Raw genomic sequence first — 22,774 nt, forward strand, 5'->3', positions numbered from 1 at the left:
AGGGTGCTCTCTCTATCTAGGCCGCGAAGACACCACACACGGTCTCCCTACTCATGCGCGGCTACTCGCTTAGTTGGTGTGGGTAAACGAAAGTACCGACCGTACTATCAGAGAAAAAGCCGGAAAAGACGCCGGCGGCAGTCCACGACGAGCCAGCCAGCTGCCGGCTCGCACGGCAGCCTCTTCCTCTCGACCAGCCTCGGTCCGAAAAGCGGAAAAGCGGATCGCGCAGTCCGTTGTGGCTCGAAACGCGATGCCTCCGCTGGGAGACACGGATGGCGCCGGCAGGAGACCTACCTATCCCCAGGGCCGCAGGGAACAGGGGAAAATGTATTTCAGACTCTTTATGCCTGTAGTGCCAGTGGCAGTGCGCGCCAGTTACAACCCAAGGGAGGGAGGGCAGGGAGCTTTGTGGTGCAGTGGGTTGCGGGCATTAAGAAAACAGGAGTCGGCGGCGCTTCGCGAACTGGCACAGAAGGTTCGAGACGGCACGGATCTTGTGCTCCTATGCGCGGGAAGGGTTGAGTCCTGTCACGGCGATCTGCTGAAGAAGGGGATCCTGGCCGAAGCGGCGCAGCTCGAGGCCACCTCCAGCAAGAGGAAGCCGCGCTCTGATAAGGGCAAGCCGAGGGGTCCTCGGGGGCCCAGGGCTAACTCGGTGGAAACGGCGGCCCGCATGGGGTGCTGGCGACCTTCTACCTCCGGCACGCCTATGGACGGGACAGCCCGGGGCTGCATGAAGAGGACGGGGTGCTCTCCGCGAATGGGGGGGTGCTGTGTGCGGGGTGCGGAGAGGAGGCGCCCGGGCTCGGGGCGCGGGACGGGGAGGGGGATGGCGGAGAGGGGGGGGGGCGTGGGCGAGGAGGGGGAGGGGGGCGGTGGGGAGCGGGGGAGGAAGAGGGGGTGGGATCCGACAGAGGAGGAGGCGGTGGGGGTGGAGGGTGGGGAGGAGGGGGGCGTGGTTGGGGAGATGGGGGATCGGGGGGGGGCGGCCGGCGGTGCCTCCGCGGGGGGAAGAAGCGGGGTGTGCACAGCAAAGGGGGGCGGCGATTCAAAACGCTGAAGGGAAGGGAGGGCTGAGTGAGTCTGGCAACGCACACGTGTCGTAACGTCCACAAGTTGCTATGAAAATTCTACCGCCCGGCCAAGACCGCCCGCCCCCCTCCCCCCCCCCCTTTCCTCTCTGCCTCCTCCTCCACACAACGGAAGCACACACAGCACCACACGACCCCCGATGCTCTGATACAGGTGAAAGGCGGCGCTGTCTCTCAAGATGGAAGCAGGAAGCTTCCATCCCGGCGGTGGTTCGAATCCACATGAGCCGAAGGTGAGGGGGAAGGTTTGCCTGAGATCTGAAGCTCACCCATTGAGGAAGTGAGGAGTTGCTCGGCTCACCCCGATCATGCCGAACAAGCTCCTCTTGTAGCTCGATCGGTCACACCGCCATCGCCGTCGGGGAGAGGGGGGACGACACTGCTTCGGCAAGCGTGCACCTCGATCCTGTACCGTGTTTGTTATGACGCCCCCCCAATGAACACATCAGTGAGGGAGGGCGAGACGATCGAGGGGTCCCGTACCATGCGGAATCGACCCTATCCAGTGCTCAAGTGCTCAAACAGGATTCCGCGGCACGCCGCCGTTTCTAGGCCTTTCCACAGCCCTCATCCACCCGACGCCGTGGTTTCTTAGCTCCGGCCGGCACTCAAGCCAGAGCCGGCCCGATCGAAGGATTTTAGGCTCAAGGTACGAGATGCGGTCCGCGAGGCCGAGGCGCGAGGGCGGTGCCAGAGTCTGCCGCCGAGTTTGCTCTCTGGATGACGGGAAGACGCACACACACGCCTCCATCCACTCCACTCAGTTCAGTCTTCAGACTCAGAACACCGCAAGACTACTTGCAACTTGGAAAGAAAGTGACAAGTGCGCGCGCCGCAGGCGAAGAGAAAGTTTGAGCTGGGGCTCCCGTTCACACTCGTGTCTGGACTTTTCTCGGGGCCGCGCCTGCGCCGCGCCGTGGTTTCTTACTTAGATTTTTGCGGAAATCGATAGGTGTGGTTTCTTTCCACGTTTTTTCTGAATGCGTGCGAGGGAAAAATTCTGAATCAAAGCAAATAAAATTCTTTAAATGAGTGCGCGCTGCCCGTGCCGTGTCGTGCGAGGTAGTCTTTAAATTCTTTCAAGCAGAGTTGGCCCATTTAGTTCGAGTTGCCGGGATGGCGGCAAGTGCGAGCGACCAGTCTGCCGCCGCGGTTTGCGATGCGGACGGCGTCTGCTGCATCGTGCCGCAGGCAACAGATTTGGAGCAGCCGTCGAAGCCAGCGGGAGCTGTCTTGCCGTTGCTTTTCGGCGACGATTATTCGACGACGATCCTCAAGGACGACGCTGGGGTCCAGCAAAGCGCCGGAGCGCTCGGTGGCAAGATCGTTGGCCTGTACTTCTCCGCAAGCTGGTGCCCCCCATGCCGCAAGTTCTCGCCGGAGCTTTCCAAGCTTCGCGCGGCGCACAGCGCCGATTTTGCCGTGGTCTTTGTCAGCTGCGACCGAAGCGAGGCCGAGATGAAGAGCTTTATCGGTCTCGCCGTGTGTTTGTCAAGCTTCCGCATGAAGTAACGCGCCTCTTCCTTATTTCCAGCGCAGCTGCCACTCAGCACGTGCGCCAACGACGCCTGTGGCGGCTCTTGCATATCCCGGGAGCGGCTGTGACGAGAAATCCGAAAGGCTGCGTGAAGTCTTGGAAGGCAGGCGGGAATGGCTGCTCCTGGGTGCAGCTTTTGACGGGTGGTGGCTGCTCCGTGCAGTAGGCGGAGACAGCACCAAAAACTGGGATCATCGGAGGATTTCACTGAGCATCGGATTTCACTGAGCCGCCGTAGCTAAACCCGATCCCTCGCCGTGCACACGCCACAAGGACCTCTTGCGCGAGCGGGGCGCAGAGGTGGCCACACCTGGGACCTGGGGGTGCGGCTTGGAAGTGTGGCGTGTGTGGATTTACAGTATTCGATTACCGATGTAGCGAACCGCGCAGAGTTTCTATCGTTAGTCTATCCGCCACTCCGCCTGTCGCTGTCCGCCACTGACAGTGGCGCACTGTGGGGTTCGCGTGTCGGTGTCTGCGAACACTTCACACCCTCCACCCCCCTGAGGACCGTCCCCCTCCCACGCATGCGGCTCGCGGCGCCGTATATCACGCCGGCACCCTCCCGAGCACGACGTCGTCCTCTGCAAAGTCGAGCTCCTTGTCGAGCCCGCCCTTGGCCACGTACTGCTCGCTGTAATACCTACGCGCGGCGCATCTCGGACAAGTCCTGCGCGTGACCTTTGGGGTGCCCCTGGCCGTGTTCCGGCCGAGCACCACGAGATGTCGTCGGCGATGCTATGCGCGGGCGAGAAGCCGAGCAGCCGGCTCGCCTTGTAAGGTCAGGTACGGTCAGGTAAGCTTCTCCACACACACAAGGTGGTGGGGCAAGGGCCAGGCAGCCCTCGCGACTCCACGTCTAGACGACAGGAACCCCGCGGCATTAAAAGTGCAAGGCCCAGTGCGCGTTGGTGAGCCTTGTCCGCCGAGACGTAGAAGGGTGTGTCGCGGAACGGAAACTTGTACTTGAACCCGTCGGGCTTGTCGAAGCCCGCGGGGTCGTAGTGTGCGATCTCACATTCCTTGCCCGCCGCGCCCGCGCAGAGCCGGACGAGGTCGTCGTACCTACTCACTCGCGGCTCGGCCTGTGAAGAGACGCCGTCCTCGCTGTGAAGAGCCGGACGAGCGAGTCGCACGTCACGAGGGAGGGCGTCGCGCAGTTGAACGCCTCGCCGACGGCCGCCTTGGCGTGGAGCAGCAGCGGAGACGGTCGTGACAACCTCGGGACAACCTCGGGACAGCCTCGGGCAGCCTCGGGCAGCCTCGGGCAGCCTCGGGCAGCCTCGGCCAACCTCGGCCCATTTCGGCCAATCTCGGCCAATCCCAATCTCGGCCAATCTCGGCCAATCTCGCCGACGGCCACCACCTCGTTCCCGACGGCGGCAGCGACCATGGCGGCGTTGTCGGCGGCGTGCGTCATGGTCACAAGCTGGTCGCCGCCATTCGGCACCGGCACCTGCACGGACGTATCTCGAGTCGAAGCACGGCCTCGGCCAGACCTCCGGCTAGATCTCGAGCACCGGCCGTCCGCGGGTGATCCGGTCAAAGAAGAAGGCCAGGTAGCTCTTGCCCTGCGCGGGGCCGTAGATATACTGCGGCCTGTTCACACGCTGAGCTGTGAAGAGACGCTGTTCACAGCTTGCCGCGCGCCTCCCTGAGGTTGCGGCCGGAAGTAGGAGAAGGGGAGGCCCATCTCTGCGATCTTCTCCTCGGCCTGCCGCTGGCCCGAGCTCTTGACCGCGCACTCCTCGCCCACCGCCCCATAGTCGCCTATTCACGCCGTGAGCCGTGAAGCCGCACACGCCGTGGCCCACACCTCCGGCTTGCGCGTGGAGATGTGCCCTTGTCGGGCGTGTACATGCCCGCAGACGACACGTAGGCGTAGTTGCTCACACCCCAGGCCTTGGCCGCTGTTGCGTACGGGGCGATCGCCTCGGGCGACTTGGACCAATTGTCGACCACCGCGCTGAACGACGCGCCTTCCAGCTTGGCGAGGCACGCTGCCGCCTCAGAGAGATCGCCGCCCCATATCACCTTGACGTCCGACGGCAGCTCTCCGTAGGCACGGTGCGCCTCCTTTGGGTTCGGGCCGTCGCCCTCGTGGAGAATTGTGACGGCATCGCCGCGAGAGACGAGGTGCTGAGCGAGGTGGAACCCGATCTCGCCGTGGCCGCCGCCCTTGTTTTGGATGACCAGCACGTCCGCCATGGTGACGGGAGCGACGCGCAGAGCGCCACGCGGCGTCGCCACAACGTGGAAGGAGTTCGCGAAGCCAGGGAAGAGAAGCATATCGCGGTTGGGAGCTGCCTGCCTGGCCTGGACCTGGCGAGGTACTCCCACGCCTCTCGGGGTTTTAGTCTGGCCGAGCGAGACTGCGTCAGCTGTTTTCACAGCCTTGTTATTGAGAAGAAAATACCTGCTATGGCGCAGGATCACAGCCTTGTTATTGAGAAGAAAATACGAGCCCTGGAGGCCCTGGGGATGGGGTGAGACTACCCGCGGGCCTAGAAGGCCCGCGCGCAGGGGGGTGGCGGGGTGGGACATTGACAGTCAGCAGGCTGGAAGTACCTCGCCAGGCCTGGACCAAAATCGATTCCGGGGGAGAGTGAGAAAGGAATCCTGCGCAAAAAAGAATTTTACAGCCCGTGCAAAAAAGATTTTTTCTTGAGCTAGCCCACAAGCCGCAACCCGGCGCGGCGCGCAAAAGCGTCGATGGCGAGGCGCAGCGACGTCGCATTGGTCGCCTCGCCAAAGGTGACCTGTTCAACGATGCTTCGAAAATCCGTCCCGAGTTTCGACTCGGGGTGCGCAATCGTGGGTGCGGTGCCTCAGTGCGCGGCATGGAGCCGAGCGCGCGCCGCACGAGCGAGAACCAGGCGGCATGCGCCGCGGCGAATCCGGCGGAAGGGACTGCGGAGCATTTCGAGTGGAAGTCGCGGTAGGCTCGCACGGAGCCGAACCCCCTCGCTGTTCGCACCGATGGGCTGAAGCTGTAGTCGTCAGTGAGCAGCGAATAGTTGAGCGAGCACTCCTATTATCGCACATCGGTGTGAAGAGACTCTGCTCACGCCGGGAGTCCTTGCGGAGGAGTCGCGCGAGCGCTCCTCCTCGGCCATCTCGCGCTCGAGGACGACCGTCGAGACGCGACGGTGGCGAAACAGGGTGCTCAGCCCGGCCAGCTTCGCCTGGGGCGGCCCGCGCACCTGGGGGCGCGTGTGGGCCTGTGAAGAGGTGGGGCGTCGGCGAAGTGCCTTGGGGGTGGCTGGGGGCGTCTGCGCACGTGATTGTCGAAGAGCTTGAGGATTAGCACGCACGGGTCAGCGGGCCGACAACCAGGCCTCTTCCGCCGCACTCGGCAGACGCTGCCGCCGAGCCGCTCCAGCAATGGGATCCACTCCTACAGCCGAGGTGTAGCCGAGGTGTAGCCGAATTATGGTCGAGATCTAGCCGATATGTGGCCAATGCGCTCCTGCCGGTGGAGCGCCCGGGTCAAAACCTCGATGGTCAGGCTTGGGTCCGGCGCGCCTGTGGGACGTGTCGCGGACGATGATTGGCTTGTCGGACGAAGAGGAACCGACGGCGAGAGGCAAAGCCGAGGTTGAAGCTCTGGCAGCGGGTAAGGTTGGGGTCGGCCTTGCAGCGGCTGCCGCTGCCGTGGATGCGCGGCCAGTCGAACGCCTGCTGCAGCTCGCCGGCAGAGGCGGCGCAGCGCAGCCTGGCCTCTAGTTGGAGGGATAGGGACGTGGAAGAGGAGCGCCTGCAGCATGAGGCAAGATGGTTTGCATCTCTTGCGTCCTACGGCAAGCGGAATAGGAACGACCTGCGCGACGCGATGATGATGACTCGCGTCCCTCGCAACGCGCTGTCATCTTCGGGCCTGCCAGGCTGCGCCGCGCGCGAGGGCCCTGTCGCCAACGCGCTCGTCATGTTCGGCTCGTCATGTTCGGCTCTCAGCAACCGTGCGTCCCCAAACATCAAACGGAGGGAGGAAACAAAAAACAAGAATTTTAAAATTGCTCTGGACTCTGGCCTTTTCTGGGTCACGTAGCCACACCTCCACCAGGCCTCTCAGTCAGTTCACGCCGGAATCGTGAACCGTGAACCGTGAACCAACTAGCCCCCGCCGCCCCGAGTCCGTGAACCCCACGAAAAAGATCGAAAATAGTGCCCAAGGTAAGCCGGGGGAACTCGCGTCCCGGAACGCCTGCCCTACCTCGAAACACGGCGGTATCATCAGACATACAGCAGCACAGGCAGGAGGCTTGGCCTGTACAAGCTTTTCCGGCAAACAAAAAGGAAAACAGAGACTCCAAGTGCTCCAGAGGTTCCCCAGCACTTGCGTTTCCGGAAATTTCGAGGGAAAACAGAGGGTGTTTTGGTGCTCCATTCTGGAAACTCGCGAGTTTCCCTGAGTCTGAGAGCTGGTCCCAATGGGGCAAAATCTGCGGCAAAATTGAGGAAATCGAATTTCCCGGGTTTTCTCCGCAAAATTCCCGGTATTTTGCCGATTTTGCTGATTTTGGCCCCAAAACAGCCTCAGGGGACTCGGCTCAGAGCCCCCAAAATTGACGATTTCCACGGAGTTTTCCCAGGAAAATAGAGAGGAAAAGAGAGGGTGCTGTAGAGAAAAAAGGAAAGGAAAAAGAGACGGGGTGCGAGAGGAAAAGCTTGTACAGCCTAAAGGGCATCCTATATTCTTCTCTCACTCCTCTGTCCGTGCCTTGGTCTTGTCGTTGTTTCGCACCCATGTCTGTATGGCAATCGAACCTGCCGTCCCCACTACCTGTAGTTCACTTAAGGGCGTGACGCCCTTAGTTCACTCGTCACCCCTCCGGCGAACTCCTCTTTTCTTTCGGGAAAGCGGCTCCCGTGGTGTACCTACCTGTGTGTTAGTGCCAGTGCGCGCCAGTCCCGTGCCCAGTGCTCGTGCGAGAGGAGTTGGTTCTAAAATTCTTTCTGTCTGTCCGGAAGGGAGTCTCTCTCTGCTGGTGTCTGTCTGTCAGTGCGGGCAGCGAGCGTGCAGCTGCAGGCAATCGCGGGCGCTATTTTGTCGTACTCGTCTTCGGCGAGCGCTCCAAATCTAGACCCCATTGCCTTCAAGGAGGCTGCTCTCGCGCGTCTCAGGAATGTAGCCGTGTCTTTTGATTCAAACAACTCTCTCTTGATTCAGGGTGCCAGGGCGCGTAAAATCATTTACCTCATTACCTCATCTTCAAGCCGCTGTCCCGCCCGCCCGCTGTGCTCTCCACGGGATTCAGCAGGGCCTATTTGACATTTCAATGAGCAGCGATTCGTCTACGCCCGCGGCGACTCTCGTCCTCATTGCATCCACCGGTGTCGTCGCCTTCGCATTCGGCCGCTGGACCGCGCCAGCGACTCACGCGCCATCCATCCCAAGGGTGCCAAGGGCGGCAACGGAAGGAGGCGGGCATCGGCTCAACAGCCGATGCGTCAACCACTCTCACACTCCTTCTCTGGTCCACAACCTCTCCAAGCTCGAGCGGGTGTGTACCCTCTCAAGGCTGCCCGACACACTCCGGAGCCGCACCCACCTCTTTGCCATGGTAGCGCCCAACGATCTGCTCGGGCACTGGCTCGCGCACTACGCGGCGCTGGGCATCGACTTTCGGCAGCGGTCGCGCGTGATCCTGCACACGGGCGGAGTGGGCGCCGAGCAGGCCCGAGCCGCGAGGCAGCTCCTCAGTGAGTACGGCGTGCCGGCAGACCTCGCCGTGAACTGGTCGTCTGCGCTGAAGATGCGGGCGGCCGAGGCGTATCTGCGCTCGCTCCCTCCGTCCGGCTACCTGGTGTGGGCCGACTCGGACGAGTTCATGCGCTACCCGTGCGCTCTCGCCGAGGCCAGCCGCAGCGACAAGGTCGCGGTGTTAAGCTCGATGGTCGAGCGCGTCTCGCTGCCGTGGCGGCTGCGCCCGCCCACGCCCGGACAGCGGCTGAATGCGAGCTACCCGCGGCGCTGCCTCGTAACCGCGTGCCTCATCTCGGAGGCGGGCGTGGGCGTTGCGACCAAGAAGCCCGCGCTGATACCGGCCACGAGCCAGACGCGACTGGCGAGAGCGCCTTCCCCTCACTCTGTGACCAACAGCGAGCAATCCGTGTCTAGGTGACGGACCGGCTGGGAAGGCGGATGCGCCCCACAAGCTCACACCACCTCGCGTGCGTCGACGACGCGACGGGAGAGCTGAAGCACTGCAAGATGGACCTAAAGCTGAAGGCGGTCTTTGACCACTTCCGCTTCACCGGCAGCACGATGCGGCTCCTCTCGGAGAAGACGCGCCAAAAGTTCCACGCCGTTCGCAAGTACGAGGCCGAGGCCCTGATGTTTGCTCGCGACCGCTCCGGCGGGTGGTCGTTCTCCAACGAGAGCATTCGCGCTCTGAGCAGGGTCTGCTGGACGTAAGAGGTTTTTTGTCTTTTCAGGGGGTCCTGCCGGCTCGGGCTGAGGTCAGGGTGACCCACTGCCGGGTGGAAATGTCGGAATAGCCTTCCCGTGGAAGCCAGAAAACGGCTCGCACACCATGTCAAAGCTCTCGCCAAGCTCTCTCGAATCTCAGTTTTTGCCTTGCGTGAAGAGCAACTTAAGAACTTTTGTCTTCGGTCGGCACATCTAAAGAGCAAAGCACGCGGCCCTGGCTAGCTGTGGTGTGGCTGGGAAGCCGTGCTAAAGTTGCGTGCCCGCACTAAAGATGCGGGACCCACACTAAATGTACTGCAGCTGCCCGCACCTAAATAAAGTGAACTAACTAAATGTGGCGCTAAATTGGAGATAAACAAATCAGAGATAAAACACACTAAATATGTGCTAAATATGTGCTAAATTTGCGCTAAATTTGCGCTAAAGTCGCACTATATACGCACTCGAACACCGCACTAACTATCACTAAAGTTCATTCACACCAGTTCACACGCACTAAATTTAGACCCAGGCGCCCTGTGCTGGCAGCGGCCGGCGGCCCGGTTCGCCAGAAACGCACAGCTTGCACATGGCAGAAGCACACCTACCGCCCGTGACCAACCTACCTCCCATCCGCTACCCTCCCGACGCGTCCACGGTGCCATGGCTCGAGCAGGGCACGGAAGAGATGGCGGAGGACCGCCTCGTCGACGCCGCCGGGTGTGCAGTCATGATGCGATGGGAGACTCCGCTCATGGAGGCCCACGCGGACTTCGTGTGCGCCGAGTCACGTGGGAAGGTCCTGAACGTCGGCCATGGCATGGGCATCGTTGACGCCGCCATCTCCCGACACAGCCCGCGGCTGCACGTCATCTGTGAGGCTCACCCATCCGTTCAGCGGAGAGCGGCGATGTTTGCCACGCGCTGCAAGGGCGGCGGCGGCGTGGGCGGCGGCGGCGAGGGCGGCGGCGGCCGCGCTAGCAGCAGCGAGCAGAGGTGCGTTGTCGTGCGAGGGCGGTGGCAGTCCGCCGACGTGCAGGCGGAGCTCGAGTCGCTCGGTCCCTTCGACGGGGTGTTTTTCGACACGTACGAAGAGACGGTCGAGGACTTTCTCGCCCTGCTGCTGCGGCTGCTGCGACCGGGGGGGCGCTTCTCATTTTGCAACATGTACCAGCCGCACGACGCGGTGAGGCACGTGGCGTACAGTGCCTACCTGCAGGCGCGGCTCGCGCCGCTCGGCCTCAGCTGCTGCTTCGAGCGCCTCGAGCTTCGCGTCCCGCCCGAGACGTGGCGCGGGCTCCGACTCAACTACTGGCCGCACGCCAGCTACCTCCTCCCCCGCTGCCGCCGCTCCGACCCGGCGGCGACGCCGCCACGCCCGCTAAAGCGGCGCGGCTCTGCGGCGGCGGACGGCCCGCTGCCGCCGACCCTGGAGCCGCTCGACGGCTTGCTGTGGTCCGCAAAGCATTGGGCGTGCCGCAGTGCCACACGCGACTCGTGCGCCGGCCGAACGGGCGCCGCGCCGACGCTCGCCCTCGCTTGGGAGAGGTGTGAGGCGTTGTTTTGGGGCGATGGCTGAGGTCCGCCGTGGCCCCGTACACTTCGCCGTGCAACCACGTGTGCAAGGAAACTCCGCCCCCGCCCGTCACGACTGTCGACTCACGTAATAACTAACGTATCGTACTTTGAATTTTCTCTACCGTCCTCATTGCTCTTTGTGACGAGATCGATGGCGGTTTGTAATATGTAAAGCCGCTCTACCCGCGCCCCTCTTCGTCCCCGCCGTCCAGCAGCGAGCGTTGGCGGCCGCTAGCGCGGCCAGGGGGCAGCGCTCGCCGCCGCTCGGGCAAGCCGAGCCGGCGGCGGTGCTGCGCCCGCCCCGCCCGCGTGAGAGTCCATGCGGCCTTGGTGGCGGGCGAGACCGCCTCCTCCGGCCGGACGAAGCCGCCGCGCCGCGCCGAGTAGCTCAGCGCGGGCAAACGCGGCAGCGCGACGTGCGGCGTGAACTTGCGCGCGGCGATGGTCGCCGGCAGCGCCCGCTGCTCGTCGGACGGCGGCAGCCCCGCCTCCTCCATCATGCGCAGCACGGAGGCGGCACCCGGCTCGCCGGCGCGGTGTATCTTGTCGCAGAGCTGCAGCGCAAAGGCGTGCGCGCGGCCCGTGTGCGGCAGAGCGTACTCGCCGTGCAGAGACCCTAGGAGGGGCCCAGGAGGGGTCCAGGAGGCGTCCGGGCAGGCCACCTTCCCGGAGGAGCCCACACACTCGCCGCTGCAGCGAGCCGAGCAGCTGCAGCGTGGTGTGCAGAGGGGGGAGGGGGGGGAGGGGGGGGGAGGGAGAGAGGATGGGGAGGGGAGGGGGGAGGGGAGGGGGGAGGAGAGGGGGGAGGGGAGTGTGCGTGCGTCGCAGCGTGCGGGTGCGTCCGTGTCTAGGAATTGTCTAGGAGTGGTCCACCGAGCAGCCGAAGTGTCGTGTGCAGCCGCAGGCCGGCGGCGTGCACGCCGATGACGAGGTCGAGCGCGTGCGCGTCGACCTCAAGCCCGGCCGCCTATCGCCACCCACTGTGTCACCCGTCGCGACTCGGTCTGTGTGGCGGCGGCGCCGCGCGCCGCTGCCTCCATCGACGGCGGCACAGACAACGCGAGGGCGGTGTGCTCGGTCTGCAGCGAGGCTGGCTGCAGCCGCTGCGCCCTCATGCAGCTCACGAGCAGCTGGTGGAAGTGGGCGGGCGCCTAAGCGGGGTCAGCCAGCCGACTTGCTCATCTTCACTAGCCAAACGAGGAGCGGCTGGTGGAAGTGGGCGGGCGCCGCGTCGACGCCGGCGTCGAGCATGCGGGTGAGAGTCCGCTGCGCGCCTCGCGCGTCGCCACACCTGCGCCGCCGCCGCCGGTTGCCGAAGGGGTGGCGTCCTCGAGCAGCCGTGGGCCGTCTCTGAGCCAGGCAAGCTGCACCGTGTTGCAGCGCATCTGTGTGTGCGTGTGTCTGTTGTGTGTGTGTGTGTGTGTGTGTGTGTGTGTGTGTGTGTGTGTGTGTGTGTGTGTGTGTGTGTGTGTGTGTGTGTGTGTGTGTGTGTGTGTGTGTGCGTGTCTGTCTCTCTGTGAGACATGCTGCGCGTCTCCGTGTCTCCTCTCTGTGGGGCGCACCCGGCATGCGCCCGCAGCAGCGCGGTGTAGGTGTGGCGGTCGGGCGCGAGGCCGTCGTCGGCCAGCCGAGACACGTGCCGGTGCGCTCTCTCGAGGGGCGCGCGCGGGTCCGTGTCCACCTGATGCAGACACCTCGGCCTCTCGGGGCGGCGTAGGACGGCTCTTGGCGGCGCGTGCGCTTTCCGCGCCCACCGACAGCTTGTGCAGCCACTCGCGCTTGCGGCGCGGCAGCCTGCGGGAGGGTGTGGGGGGCGCTGGGGGCGTGGGCTTGGAGAGAGGGGAGGCGAGAGAGCGGGCGGGGAGGCGAGAGAGGAGAGGCGAGGCGAGCGACGGCGAGGGGGAGGACGAGGAGGGGGGGGGGGGCGAATCTTGACGAATCTCGACGAATCTCGACGAGTCTCGACATCTCGGCGAAGGCTCGCCTCGCGAGGGAACGCGCGCGCGAGGCGCAAGCGGAGATGTACGCGTTGTGCGCGGCGAGGGTCGGCGCGACGCCCGACATGAGCATGTCGTTCCACAGCCCGTCCGCCTGCGGAGGGAGAGAGAGCTCACGAGCGCGTCTGCAGTGGGGTGGAGGGGTAGGTCTATGCGGTGGGGTAGAGGGGTAGGTCTATGCGGAGGGGTAGTCTATGACTGACGGCGGTAGCAAATGCCTGCTCGAGCTGGTCAGCCAGGGCGCACGCGTGCATCATCAGCGCGAACGTCACCGCGTCCGGCAGCCTGCCTGAGACTCACCAACGAGCGGCGCTGTCGGTTGTGCCAGTGTGCCAGACTTAAGCGATCTGACCACGTCCGGCGGCCTTTGAGTCGCATCTCGTCGAAGGCGTGCCACGCCTCCTGCAGCCGGCCGTGCCTCACGTACGCCTGCACCACCGCCGTGTTCGCCGGCACGTCCACCACCGCTCCGCCGTCCTGCTCACAGCTGGCGCGCGTGAAGAGACGCTGCTCACACTCACGGCCGGCGCGTCGACGGCGGCACAGCCTCCATCTCGCGCAGGACCGCCGTGACAGCCTCGGGCGGGTCGCCGGCGGCCACGTGCGCCTGCATCAGCCCCGTCCACACCGGCGCGTTGGGCGCCACCCCCGCCCGCCTCATCTCGGCCAGCACTGCGCGCGCCGCGGCGGCATCGCCGCCCTTGGCGCAAGCGTCCACCAGCGCGGCGTAGGCGGCGGCGTCGGGCCGCAGGCCGGCCGCCTGCATCTCATCGAAGGCAGCGTGCGCGCCAGGCAGGTCGCCCTGCACTCCGAGGCAGCGCACGCGGTAGGCGCAAGCCTCGAGCGAGCGCGAGCGCCGCCGCCAGAAGCCATCGGCCGACGCGTCCTCCACCGCCATGCGTGAGAGGCGGTCCTCGCGTGACGGGGGCTGTGGGAGCGGCTGCGTGAGCGCGTCGTACAGCCGTGACAGGTCCTCCGCCTCCACCTGCGGCAGCGTCACGTTCTGCTCACCCGCCGGCGCAAGCGCACGAGTCGTGGCCTCGAGCAGGCGCGCGTGCTCCGCCGCGTCCCATCCAGCGGTCTCGACGGCACGCTGGCCCGCCGACGTGGATGGCTGCAGCGCGTGTGATCGCCTCGCGGCGGAGCTCAACAGCCGGCGGCGCACACAGCACCGAAGGACGTGCCGCATGCTCTAGAGGGTTCTTGCACAGCGCAGTGAGGGTTTTTTGCCAGAGCGCTCACACACAGCTGCTGCAGAGCAGTGGTTGACACCGATACTGTCCAGGCCTAAAGTCTGTGCAGGTTGTCGGGGACACGAAGTCGGAAGAGAAATTCGTGGTTTTTGGTTTTCTAAAATCTCTCTCTCTCCGAAGCCGGCGTGAACACTTGTGACTTGAGCAAAAGACTGGAGAGGGTCGATTCCGCATGGTACGGGACCCCTCGATCGTCTCGCCCTCCCTCACTGGTGTGTTCATGGGGGGGGGTCATAACAAACACGGCGACAGGATCGAGGTGGCGTGAACACAACTAACTGACGGATCCGCTCCTGCCTGACAGTGGCACGCGCCGCGGCCGCGGCGCGTGCCACTGTCTTTGTTTGTTTGAAGCTAAAAGTCGAATCAGAGCGGTGTCGGCGTTGTCCCCCGATTTCCTCCCACGGACCGCCCGTCTGGCACCGGCCGCTCCGGGACGCACGCCGGCGAAGCACCATCGAGCTGCTCCGTACGCGGCCCCGGCATCGCCTCCCCTGGCTTAGCTAGAATGAGAGATATTGTGCACATGGTCAGTCTCTACAATATACTCACTGACATTTTACCTCCCAGAGCTCGTCCCGGTCCGCCACGGCCATCCTCGGCCTCCGGAGGGCCCCCGCTGGGCCCCCGGCCGCGGGCGCGGCGCGGTGGGGCGGCGGCGTCACAAATCCGACCACAGAGCACCGGGACGCGGTCGGGCGATTCGAGGCCCACTAGGCGTATGCATTGCCTATTCAGGGCTATCACCTGGACCTATCAACAGGCGCCTGCGGCGCCGTGGCCAGGAGCTGCTGTTCACACCTGCACAAACTTTCATAGTGGGCAGTATCGTTCAAAGGAACGCTGGTCAAAATCTTGACGCTGTTCACGCTTCACAGGTAAGTATAAGCGGAGCAGCTGAGTAGATACAGCTAATCCTTTGTGTGTTCACACCTGCAAGAGGTGTGAACAATAACGATTTCGGCCTTAGCCGTCGGTATGCCAATAGCGTTCTAGCCAAGTAGTACGCAGTTGGTTGGATTCCGAGGGTGTCCCATCACAAGTTCGGCTGTCGACAGACAAGAGTGTCCCTTTATAGTGCTTAGTCGACAGCACCCGCCTTGGCCTCCCTACCGTTAAGAAGCCTTTTACTTACTTACCCCTCTTTCGTTCGCCCGCCACGGTCGGTGAGCTTGCTTGCGCCTTGTTTGTTGCCGATGGCAGCCCATGTGGCGGACGGCATGCACTGGGGTGTTCATGGGGTCCCGTGCCATGCGGAATCGACCCTATCCCAGTGCTCAGTGCTGAGAAAATCAAAGAATTTCACAATCGAAGAATTCAAGGGGTTGGGGGGGGGGGGGGGGGCGCATATGTGTTGGAGACGGCACGCGCGTCCACCCACTGCGATGATCGGCCCTCCTCGGGCACCACGCGTCGTAGCGGCCGTGAGATGGCTCATCATCCCAGCCGCCATTGCCGGCATCGCATTGCTCCGAGCCGGGTGGGTCGGCGAGAGCGCGGCAAACCTCAGAGAGAGCTCCGCCACGCTGACGATCATTCATCGCCCGCCTGAGCGCTCCTTTCGGATCAAAGGGGAGCCCGTCGCTCGAGACGCACCATGGTGGGCATCGGAGGACGAGTTCGAAACGGGGGCGGCGATGCACTCAACCACGTGCGCGCCGCCTGCGATCCCGAGTGCACTGGCGTCCATTTCAGGCGCCGCCCCTTTGTTGGCAGGTGTGCTGCATGTGGAATGTGCTACACCACGTGCTGCTGCGACCTGGCGTGCGTGGCCGCCGGCGACTGCTGCGAGGGTGCCGAGGACGCCTGCGCAGGCTCGGCACACTTCAAGCCCTCCTCACCGCCGCCTCCGTCGCCGCTGCCGCCAAAGCCGCTCGCGACGTGCCCAGAGGAGCCACCATTTCCCGGCGAGTCGTGCTACGTACCCCCCACGGAGCTGTGTGAGTACCCTGGGGTGCGCGTCGACGCCGGCACCAGCAACGAGCTCTTCGACTGCCCCGCCCGGAGGGGGGAGGGCTGCGTCTTCGACGTCGCGGCGATGTGCGATATGACGACCATACAGTCCATCTTTTACGAGGGTGGCGGCATCTGGATGGTGATGGTCGGCGAGGTCAAGGGCGCCACCATGTCGTCCTCCCGCTTCAGCCCGCCGCCGCCACCGCAGTTTGAGGCGAACCTCGATGTTCTCTACACGGTGGCGACGGCCGAGCTGCCGATGATCGTTGGCCCACCGACAGAGCATTGGTGTGCGGGACTCTGGATATGCGGGACTCTGGAATCACCCTCACCCCTCGCCCCTCACCCCTCGCCCCTCTTGACCCTCGCCCTTCTGGCACTTCCTACCCCTCTGGCCCCCCTGGCCCCCCTTGCCCCCCTTGCCCCTTGCCCCATGCGCGTCCCCTCTCGCCCCTCAGCCCTCGCCCCTCGCCCCTCGCCCCTTAGCCCCTCGCCCCTCGCGCAGGTGCGAAACCCGGAGCTCCAAGATCCGAGCGCTGGTCGGGCTCGGGCGCGCCTTCTACGCGGAAGCTGCCAGGGTCTCCTTCGAGCTCGACCGCTCCGGGCCCGACGCGGACGACTTGCCGGCCGCCTGCATGACGGATGTGCCGTACAAAGGGGAGGCGGATATTCTCATCGTGTCCGAGGAGGGCGGCGGCGCTAGCATCCAGCTGCAGGGGCCCGGCCCGGGAGGCGAGCCCTGGCCGCGGCTACGTCTCCGCACGGTCGACGAGTGGACCCTCGGCACTGTCCTCGCTGTGCAAACGCGCGGATTTGCGATCGACAATGACTTTGTGTTTCTCAGCCACGCCGCCACCCTCACCCGTGGCGCATCCTCCCGGGCGGTGGAGGACTACGCGCTCGGGACAAAGTCGGTGCTCATCATGGCGGTTTGTCGCAGCGACGATGCCGACTGCAATGCAGCCTTCATAGAGGGCTCGTCGGGCAGCGGCATTGCCAACGCTGGAGGAAGCACCAAGGCGTACCTCGAGGCCGTGATTCAGCATGGGGCGAACCCGTTCTTTGAGGCCTCGTCGTGGGGGCAGTTTCAGCTCGTCGCGACAGTGCCGGAGCCGGTCCGGCTTCCAGGCTACTCGTCGGCCGACTGCCACAGCGCCACGCTCAACAGATACAACTCCAACCAGGCAGACACGGGCACCATCGACTTTCAAGCCGTCGCCGCCGTCCGCGACACCCACGGCATCGACGTGGACGATTTTGACTTTTGGGCTGTGGTGTTTCCAGGCTGCGGCTCGCTCGGCTGGACGGGCCTGGGCTGGGTCGGCGTGCCCGGCCTGCTGCTCAACCTGCGGTACACGTACGGCTACGATCCGTCCTTTGTCCACGAGCTTGGCGCGCGACATAGAAGAGACGACGAAGGTGGTAGTCGAATCTAGCCGAGGTGACTTTGAGGTCCCAGCCGAGGTGCAGCCAAGACGAACGCCGCAGCGCCCGCCGGGAGTCTTTGTCCAACCGCAAGCATACATGCAAGCTTGCTCGTAGGTCACAACCTCGGACTCAATCACGGCACCACCTACTCGGGAGGCACTCGGGGCCGCTCCATCGCAGAGTCAGCCTTCGTGGACAATGGCGCGGCCGAGCCCTCGGGCTACAACGCGTACGGCTCACCGGTGACGCTAATGGGCGGCGGTGGCACGCCGGACTCGGACCTCACCCTCCCCGCCAAGCTCATCAACGGGTGGGTCGACGAGAGCTCCATTGTCCTGCTTGAGCCTGGCGGCTGCTCCTCGGCGCCGTGCGGGCCGTACTACCTACAGCCGCTCGACGCGGGGGGAACCTTTGACCCGTCCGCGCCGGTCGGCGTCCGCGTGGCCTCAGAGGTCGAGGGCCGCTTCTTTTGGGTTGAGCACCGCACGCTCCTCGGGACAGGGTCCGCGGCGTACATTTGCTCGGCCTCGTACAGCTACACCTACGGCAATGGAGGGCTTGTTCGCAAAACGGTGATGGTCGACACAGCGACAGAGGGGAGCACGAAAGCGCCCGAGATCTACCCCATGGACGCCATAGAGCTCGATGTCTCCGCCGACGGCAGCAGTTTCCCACTCTGGGTCGACGTCGGCGTCGTCGACGACCAAGGCTTCCTCCCCGTCACCTTCTCGTCCTCGGCGCCGGCCCCATCGCCGCCGCTGCCACCGGACCCCCCCAGCGGCTACACGGGCTGCGACGACCCGTGCTGCAAGGTCCTGGTCATCGGTGACTCTGTTCCCGCCATTCATAGCTACCTATCGGGTGACACGATATTCCGACTTTCGGAGGAGGGCGGCACGTGCTGTACGATGGGCCGCGGCACGAGAGGGTCGCAATGCACGTACGTCGGCGTCACCCACGCCTCCTATTTCCTGCAGTACGTGGAGGCCTACGATAATTACTTTGTAATGGCGCACAGCAACTTTGGGCAAACTTGCTTGGACGGTGTACCTGGCTTCTACGCGCGGTTCACCGTCGAAGCACTCGCCAACATCCCGTGCGCGCGCCAGGATGGAACCTTCTACGAAGTTGCATCGCCACGACCGCCGATCCCGCCATCCCCGCCGCCGCCGCCACCGTCCCCGTCGCCACCGTCGCCCACTCCGCCCATCCCGCCCTGGCCTCCACTGCCCGCGGGTGACGAGATGTGCGGTCCATGTCCATGCAGCAGATGCGTCCCTACCCCGTCGTACGGCGACTCGTACGCGACTTACTGCACCTTTCCCGTGCGGCAGTGCGCCTCTCCACAGTGTGGATGCGCGCCACCGCGACCACCACCGCCTCCCGCGCCGCCACCACCATCGCCACGGTCGCCGCCCCCAGTGGCTCTGCCTCCGATGCCGAGCTGCGCCTCTGGCGCAAGCCTGTCAGGCACACGCGGCCAATGTGAGACGTGCTTCCACTCGGACCAGTGCTCCGGCGACCGCTTCTGCTGTCCCTTCATGAAAAAGTGCATCGCCAGCTCTGCGGATGGCTGCTCCAGCCCGACTGCTCGGTGCGACCCTCGCTGCTACGACTCGTCGTGCGACGCCACCGGCTGCGATAGCTCTTGTCTAGGCTGCCACCACGTCGGCGACGGCGAGGATTTCACGTGGCTCGAGTGGGCCAACCTCGCCGGCTCCGCAGGGTTCAATTCGTGGACCCCCACGTGCATCGAAAACCCCTCGCCCATGCCACCGCCACCGCCGCCACAACCGCCATCACCGCTGCCTCGGCCACCGCCGGCACCGCCGCCGCCGCCACCACCACCGACACCATCACCACCGCCGCCGCCGCCACCGCCGCCGCCGCCGCCGCCACCCTCGCCCTCGCCGCCCCCGTCCCCTTCCCCGTTGCCGCCGCCCTCGCCCTTGCCGCCGCCGCCCCCCTCGCCGCCGCCCCCCTCACCCGTTCCAGCCGTGCCAGTCGGGTCGCCACAGCGGCCGCCGCCGCCGCCATCGCCCTCGCCATCGCCCGCTCCACTCTCGCCGCCTCCCTCACCGCCACCGCCTCGGCCGCCGCCTCGGTCGCCGCCGAGGCTCACGGGGGCGTGCAAAGTGACCCTTCGGCAGCGGTTCCCCATGACCTGTGAGGACGCGGACCTCTTATGGCGCTCGCGGGTCATCCTCGCCGCTTGCGCGAAGCGCATCGTCGCCCCGGACGTATCGACAGAAGCGACATGCGACGTCGACTTTGCCTGCGGATCCCTCATCATGACCGCCGACTACAACACTGTGTCGGCCAGCGCCGCCGTCAACCTCGCCGCGTCCGTGGGGGCCACAGTCCACGCGGCCGCAGACGCTTCCCTGACCACGGCCGCCCGTCACAGCATCCGTTCGGCTACTCTAGGCGGCGACCTCGACGTTGCAGGCGGCGTCCAGCTTCTACGGCGCGAACGTGGAGGAGCTGCCCCTGATCACCATCGATGTACTCTCGCCCTCTCCGCCGCCACCGTCCCCCATTTCGCCCTCGCCGCCGCCCTTTGAACAGGGGCAGGAGTACGTACCCAAGGCGAGATGAGCTGGCGAGCGCGCGCGGGCGCATCAACGCCCGAGAGAGCGAGGGCTCCCCCTCCCATAGGCGAGCTCGGTTGTGCTCATTGTGTGCGCCGCCATCGCGGGTAGCCGCGACCTCACCTTTGCCCACACCAATGGGCCCAGCTTTCACTCAACGAAGTGTTGGGTCTCGTATTGTCGATATGAGGTGTGCGGGCCGGGCCGACGGACGTCGCGGTCTCTGCTGGGTCGTGGGTGTCGCATTTTTCCTCCTCTGCTTTTGGTATTCGTCCGAGAGAAAAACACGTGCAGCCCGCCGGGTTCGTGCAGCGTGGCTGCGCGCAGGCTGCGCCTCCGGGCCTGCCCCACGGTGCGCACGAGCGCGAGCTGGGAGCTGCGTGGCGGCCCTGCGGGGCGGGGGGAGCGGCAGCGGCCAGTGCTCAAACTTTACCGGTATGGGAGTTTTTGGCTAATCAAACCCAAGGCTGTACTAATCAAAAAGTGGTGCGGGATAGCAGTTGCCTCACGGAAATCAAAGCGAGTCGGAGTGCCTTCTTGGTGGCAAAATCGGCAAAATCGGCAAAATACCGGGTATTTGCGGGTATACCTGAAAAAACCCGGGTATACCTGGCTGGGTAATTAATACCCGCACTTTTGCATGGTTTCGCCCCCGGGACCACACCGACAGCCGCTACAACTAATCAAAACCCCCGCATACCACTTTCGCATACCACTGTACCATACCACTCCAAAACTAATCAAAATCTCACCAAATACCGGTCTCATACCGGTAAAGTTTGAGCACGACTGGCAGCGGCGGGGAGGCCGGGGAGCGTGCGGCTGCGGTCGAGGGACGAGAGCTCTGCCAGCCTGCCAGCGGAGGTGCCAGCGGCAGCGCTGCCACCCCTGAGCAGAGCGAGAGCCCTGACCCCTGTGAGCTGTGTGCCCTGAGCGACCCCCTCAGCCCTCTCGCTCTCGCGCGCCCGGCCTCGGCGCGGCCGTCGGGGCGGGGTGCTCGCGAGGATCTCGGGACGACCCTGGAAGCTGAGGTTCTTTTGGCATAGAACTAGAACGCGAAAGTCTCCTCACTCTTACGGACTTCCAACAGCCTTACTCTCTTGTCTCTAATCTAATCAACAGGGCGCTCAGTGGGGTGTGCGAAAACACAAACGATTATGATAATTAGCAGTGTCCTCATCCATTGAGCGCGCGCGAGTCGCTGAGGGAGCGCTCAAACGCCTCGATCTCCTCGTGCAGATTGTTGAGGTTGCTGCGCGGCTCCCAGGTGTTGTGGTGCGTCGCCCACCTGGGGGGGGGGGAGGAGGGGGGAGGGGGGTCAGACCCGGCACCCGCGACGCCGCGCCGGCCGCTGCGCACCCCTTCCACTTGATTAGGTACTGAACCTCCCCGTCGTGCGACCGCACACCGAGGATGTCCTCCACCTCATACTCGGCGCGCGAAAGCCGCCTCCGCCGCGGCGGTGGCGCGTCGCCATCGCGCTCTCCCTCGCCACCCCGGCCACCCCCCTGGCGCGGCGAGGTGGGCCCCGAAGCGGAGCTGGCGTCAGACGTCTGGTAGACGGGGGAGACGGCCTCGCGCCACGCCTCTATGCTCTCGCCAAAGTCGTGTCTGTGCTCCACCGTCACCAGCCCCGTGGCGGGCCCCCGCGTCCCCGCGCTCCCGCCGCGCCCGCCAGAGCGCCGATCGCGGCCCTTGCGGGCGCGTGGGCCCGCGGACGCCGCCGGCTGATCGGTCGCTGAAGCGACGCGCCGCCGCGTGCACGCGTATGGGTGCGCGCCCACCCCATCATGCCGCACGCCGACGCTCAGCATGTGCGCGAGCGTCGGCTGGATATGGCAGATCATCTCGTTCTCCTGTGCCGAGTAGACGCGGCGCGCCTCTCGCGCCTCCTCGCGAGAGAGCTGGTGGGCCGGCGCGACGGGGGGGGCGGCCGAGGAGCAAGCGCCGCCCGCGTCTGCCGGCGCGCACGCGTCCGCCCTTCCGTCCTCGTCGCCGCCGCCGCCGCTGGCCGCCGCCGCCGCCGCCGCCGCCAGTGCGTCGGCGCGCTGCAGGTGCGGGTTGGTGTGCTGAAAGTGCTGCGCCTTGTAAAAGCTGGCCGAGGAGGGGTACGTGTAGACGAGAATCTGCGTCTTGCCCAGCGCGCGGCAGAGCTCCTTGAGGAAGTGCACCGTCAGGCGCGCGAAGCCCTTGCGTGTCATGCGCGGGTGAGTCGCGAGCAGCCGCAACATCATTGTCGACGGCGGGCGCAGCGAGAAAGTAGCGGCGGTCACGCAGATGGGCGCGTCCGCCTCTGGGTGCTTGTAGTAGAGCACCACCGTGGTGGACTCGACGTGCCGGATCACCTGCTCGCACGTAATGCCGCCCGCGAGCGAGAGGTGGTTCATGTCGCGATAGAGCTTGAGCGCCTCCAGCTCGTCCGCCTCGCTCTCCGCGACGCGCAATTCGAGCGGTCCCAGCGGGTCAAACATGTCGGCGAGCACGCCGATCGCCTCGCGCGCCTCCGCGTTGCAGCGGTGCGCATCGTCGTTCAGCCCGCGGAATTTGAGCCCGATGCGCTCGTACGACGATGATGCGGCGCCCCCCGCGGCGAGCGCTGCGCCGCCGTTGCTCGACGATGGCCCCGCGGGAGCGGCCGGCGCAGGCAGCTCGCCGGACGGATTGCGGCTGCGGTGAGGCCGCGACGCCGCCGCGCTCGCGGACCGCCCATCCTCCAGGCCCATAAGCGCGCAGAGCGCCGCCTGCGCGCGGAGAGCGGCGAGGCGGAGGGTGGGGTGGGGGGGGGGGGGAGGGAGGGGGGAGGGGGGGGGGGGCCTTACGGGCCCGCCAAGGGTAAGGCGGGGCGGGTAAAGCCGGGCGGGGCGGGCGGTCGGGGCGGTCTGCGCTTCCACCCCCTTCCCCTTTGAGCTCTGCAAAAAAAAATTATGG

At 65.1% G+C, this 22,774-nt stretch overlaps 6 protein-coding genes across 6 annotated transcripts; 3 read left to right on the forward strand and 3 right to left on the reverse strand.

Moving 5' to 3' along the window:
* Positions 1-2,210: 2,210 nt before the first annotated feature.
* EMIHUDRAFT_225078 (protein disulfide isomerase) lies at positions 2,211-2,859 on the forward strand (the record flags this gene model as incomplete). Its single annotated transcript, XM_005790187.1, has 2 exons — positions 2,211-2,568; positions 2,645-2,859. The coding sequence occupies 2 exons, from the start codon at positions 2,211-2,213 to the stop codon at positions 2,857-2,859; spliced, it is 573 nt and encodes a 190-aa protein (XP_005790244.1).
* A 110-nt stretch (positions 2,860-2,969) lies between these two features.
* EMIHUDRAFT_440279 (hypothetical protein) lies at positions 2,970-4,973 on the reverse strand. The gene is made up of 8 exons (XM_005790188.1): positions 4,473-4,973; positions 4,296-4,401; positions 4,152-4,230; positions 3,998-4,087; positions 3,768-3,814; positions 3,549-3,696; positions 3,349-3,404; positions 2,970-3,274 (listed from the first exon to the last, which is right to left on the reverse strand). The coding sequence occupies exons 1-8, from the start codon at positions 4,918-4,920 to the stop codon at positions 3,181-3,183; spliced, it is 1,068 nt and encodes a 355-aa protein (XP_005790245.1). The 5' UTR covers positions 4,921-4,973; the 3' UTR covers positions 2,970-3,180.
* A 3,219-nt stretch (positions 4,974-8,192) lies between these two features.
* Positions 8,193-9,049, forward strand: EMIHUDRAFT_109611 (hypothetical protein; the record flags this gene model as incomplete). Its single annotated transcript, XM_005790189.1, has 2 exons — positions 8,193-8,723; positions 8,753-9,049. The coding sequence occupies 2 exons, from the start codon at positions 8,193-8,195 to the stop codon at positions 9,047-9,049; spliced, it is 828 nt and encodes a 275-aa protein (XP_005790246.1).
* Positions 9,050-9,632: 583 nt separating this feature from the next.
* On the forward strand, positions 9,633-10,622 carry EMIHUDRAFT_109612 (hypothetical protein; the record flags this gene model as incomplete). Its single annotated transcript, XM_005790190.1, has 1 exon — positions 9,633-10,622. One exon carries the CDS (start codon positions 9,633-9,635, stop codon positions 10,620-10,622), a length of 990 nt encoding a protein of 329 aa, XP_005790247.1.
* A 151-nt stretch (positions 10,623-10,773) lies between these two features.
* EMIHUDRAFT_440280 (hypothetical protein) lies at positions 10,774-11,773 on the reverse strand. The gene is made up of 4 exons (XM_005790191.1): positions 11,656-11,773; positions 11,495-11,588; positions 11,306-11,329; positions 10,774-11,237 (listed from the first exon to the last, which is right to left on the reverse strand). The coding sequence occupies exons 1-4, from the start codon at positions 11,734-11,736 to the stop codon at positions 10,801-10,803; spliced, it is 636 nt and encodes a 211-aa protein (XP_005790248.1). The 5' UTR covers positions 11,737-11,773; the 3' UTR covers positions 10,774-10,800.
* Positions 11,774-21,022: 9,249 nt separating this feature from the next.
* EMIHUDRAFT_225084 (hypothetical protein) lies at positions 21,023-22,569 on the reverse strand (the record flags this gene model as incomplete). Its single annotated transcript, XM_005790192.1, has 3 exons — positions 21,023-21,106; positions 21,178-21,457; positions 21,959-22,569. 3 exons carry the CDS (start codon positions 22,567-22,569, stop codon positions 21,023-21,025), a joined length of 975 nt encoding a protein of 324 aa, XP_005790249.1.
* Between the last annotated feature and the right edge of the window lie 205 nt (positions 22,570-22,774).

Source organism: Emiliania huxleyi (genome assembly GCF_000372725.1).
Source record: "Emiliania huxleyi CCMP1516 chromosome Unknown EMIHUscaffold_121, whole genome shotgun sequence".
NCBI lineage: Eukaryota > Haptophyta > Isochrysidales > Noelaerhabdaceae > Emiliania > Emiliania huxleyi.

What these genes read in the sequence shown, in the direction of transcription:
- EMIHUDRAFT_440279 (XM_005790188.1), bottom strand. Translation starts at nt 4,920, where the DNA reads ATGCTTCTCTTCCCTGGCTTCGCGAACTCCTTCCACGTTGTGGCGACG. An exon ending in CATGTACACGCCCGACAAGG is followed by an intron (nt 4,402 to 4,472) that starts GCACATCTCCAC and finishes CGGCGTGAATAG; the next exon opens with GCGACTATGGGGCGGTGGGC. An exon ending in ATCGCCGACGACATCTCGTG is followed by an intron (nt 3,275 to 3,348) that starts GTGCTCGGCCGG and finishes CGCCGCGCGTAG; the next exon opens with GTATTACAGCGAGCAGTACG.
- EMIHUDRAFT_440280 (XM_005790191.1), bottom strand. Translation starts at nt 11,736, where the DNA reads ATGAGGGCGCAGCGGCTGCAGCCAGCCTCGCTGCAGACCGAGCACACC. An exon ending in CTGTGCCGCCGTCGATGGAG is followed by an intron (nt 11,589 to 11,655) that starts GCAGCGGCGCGC and finishes GGGTGGCGATAG; the next exon opens with GCGGCCGGGCTTGAGGTCGA. An exon ending in TCGGCTCGCTGCAGCGGCGA is followed by an intron (nt 11,238 to 11,305) that starts GTGTGTGGGCTC and finishes GGCCCCTCCTAG; the next exon opens with GGTCTCTGCACGGCGAGTAC.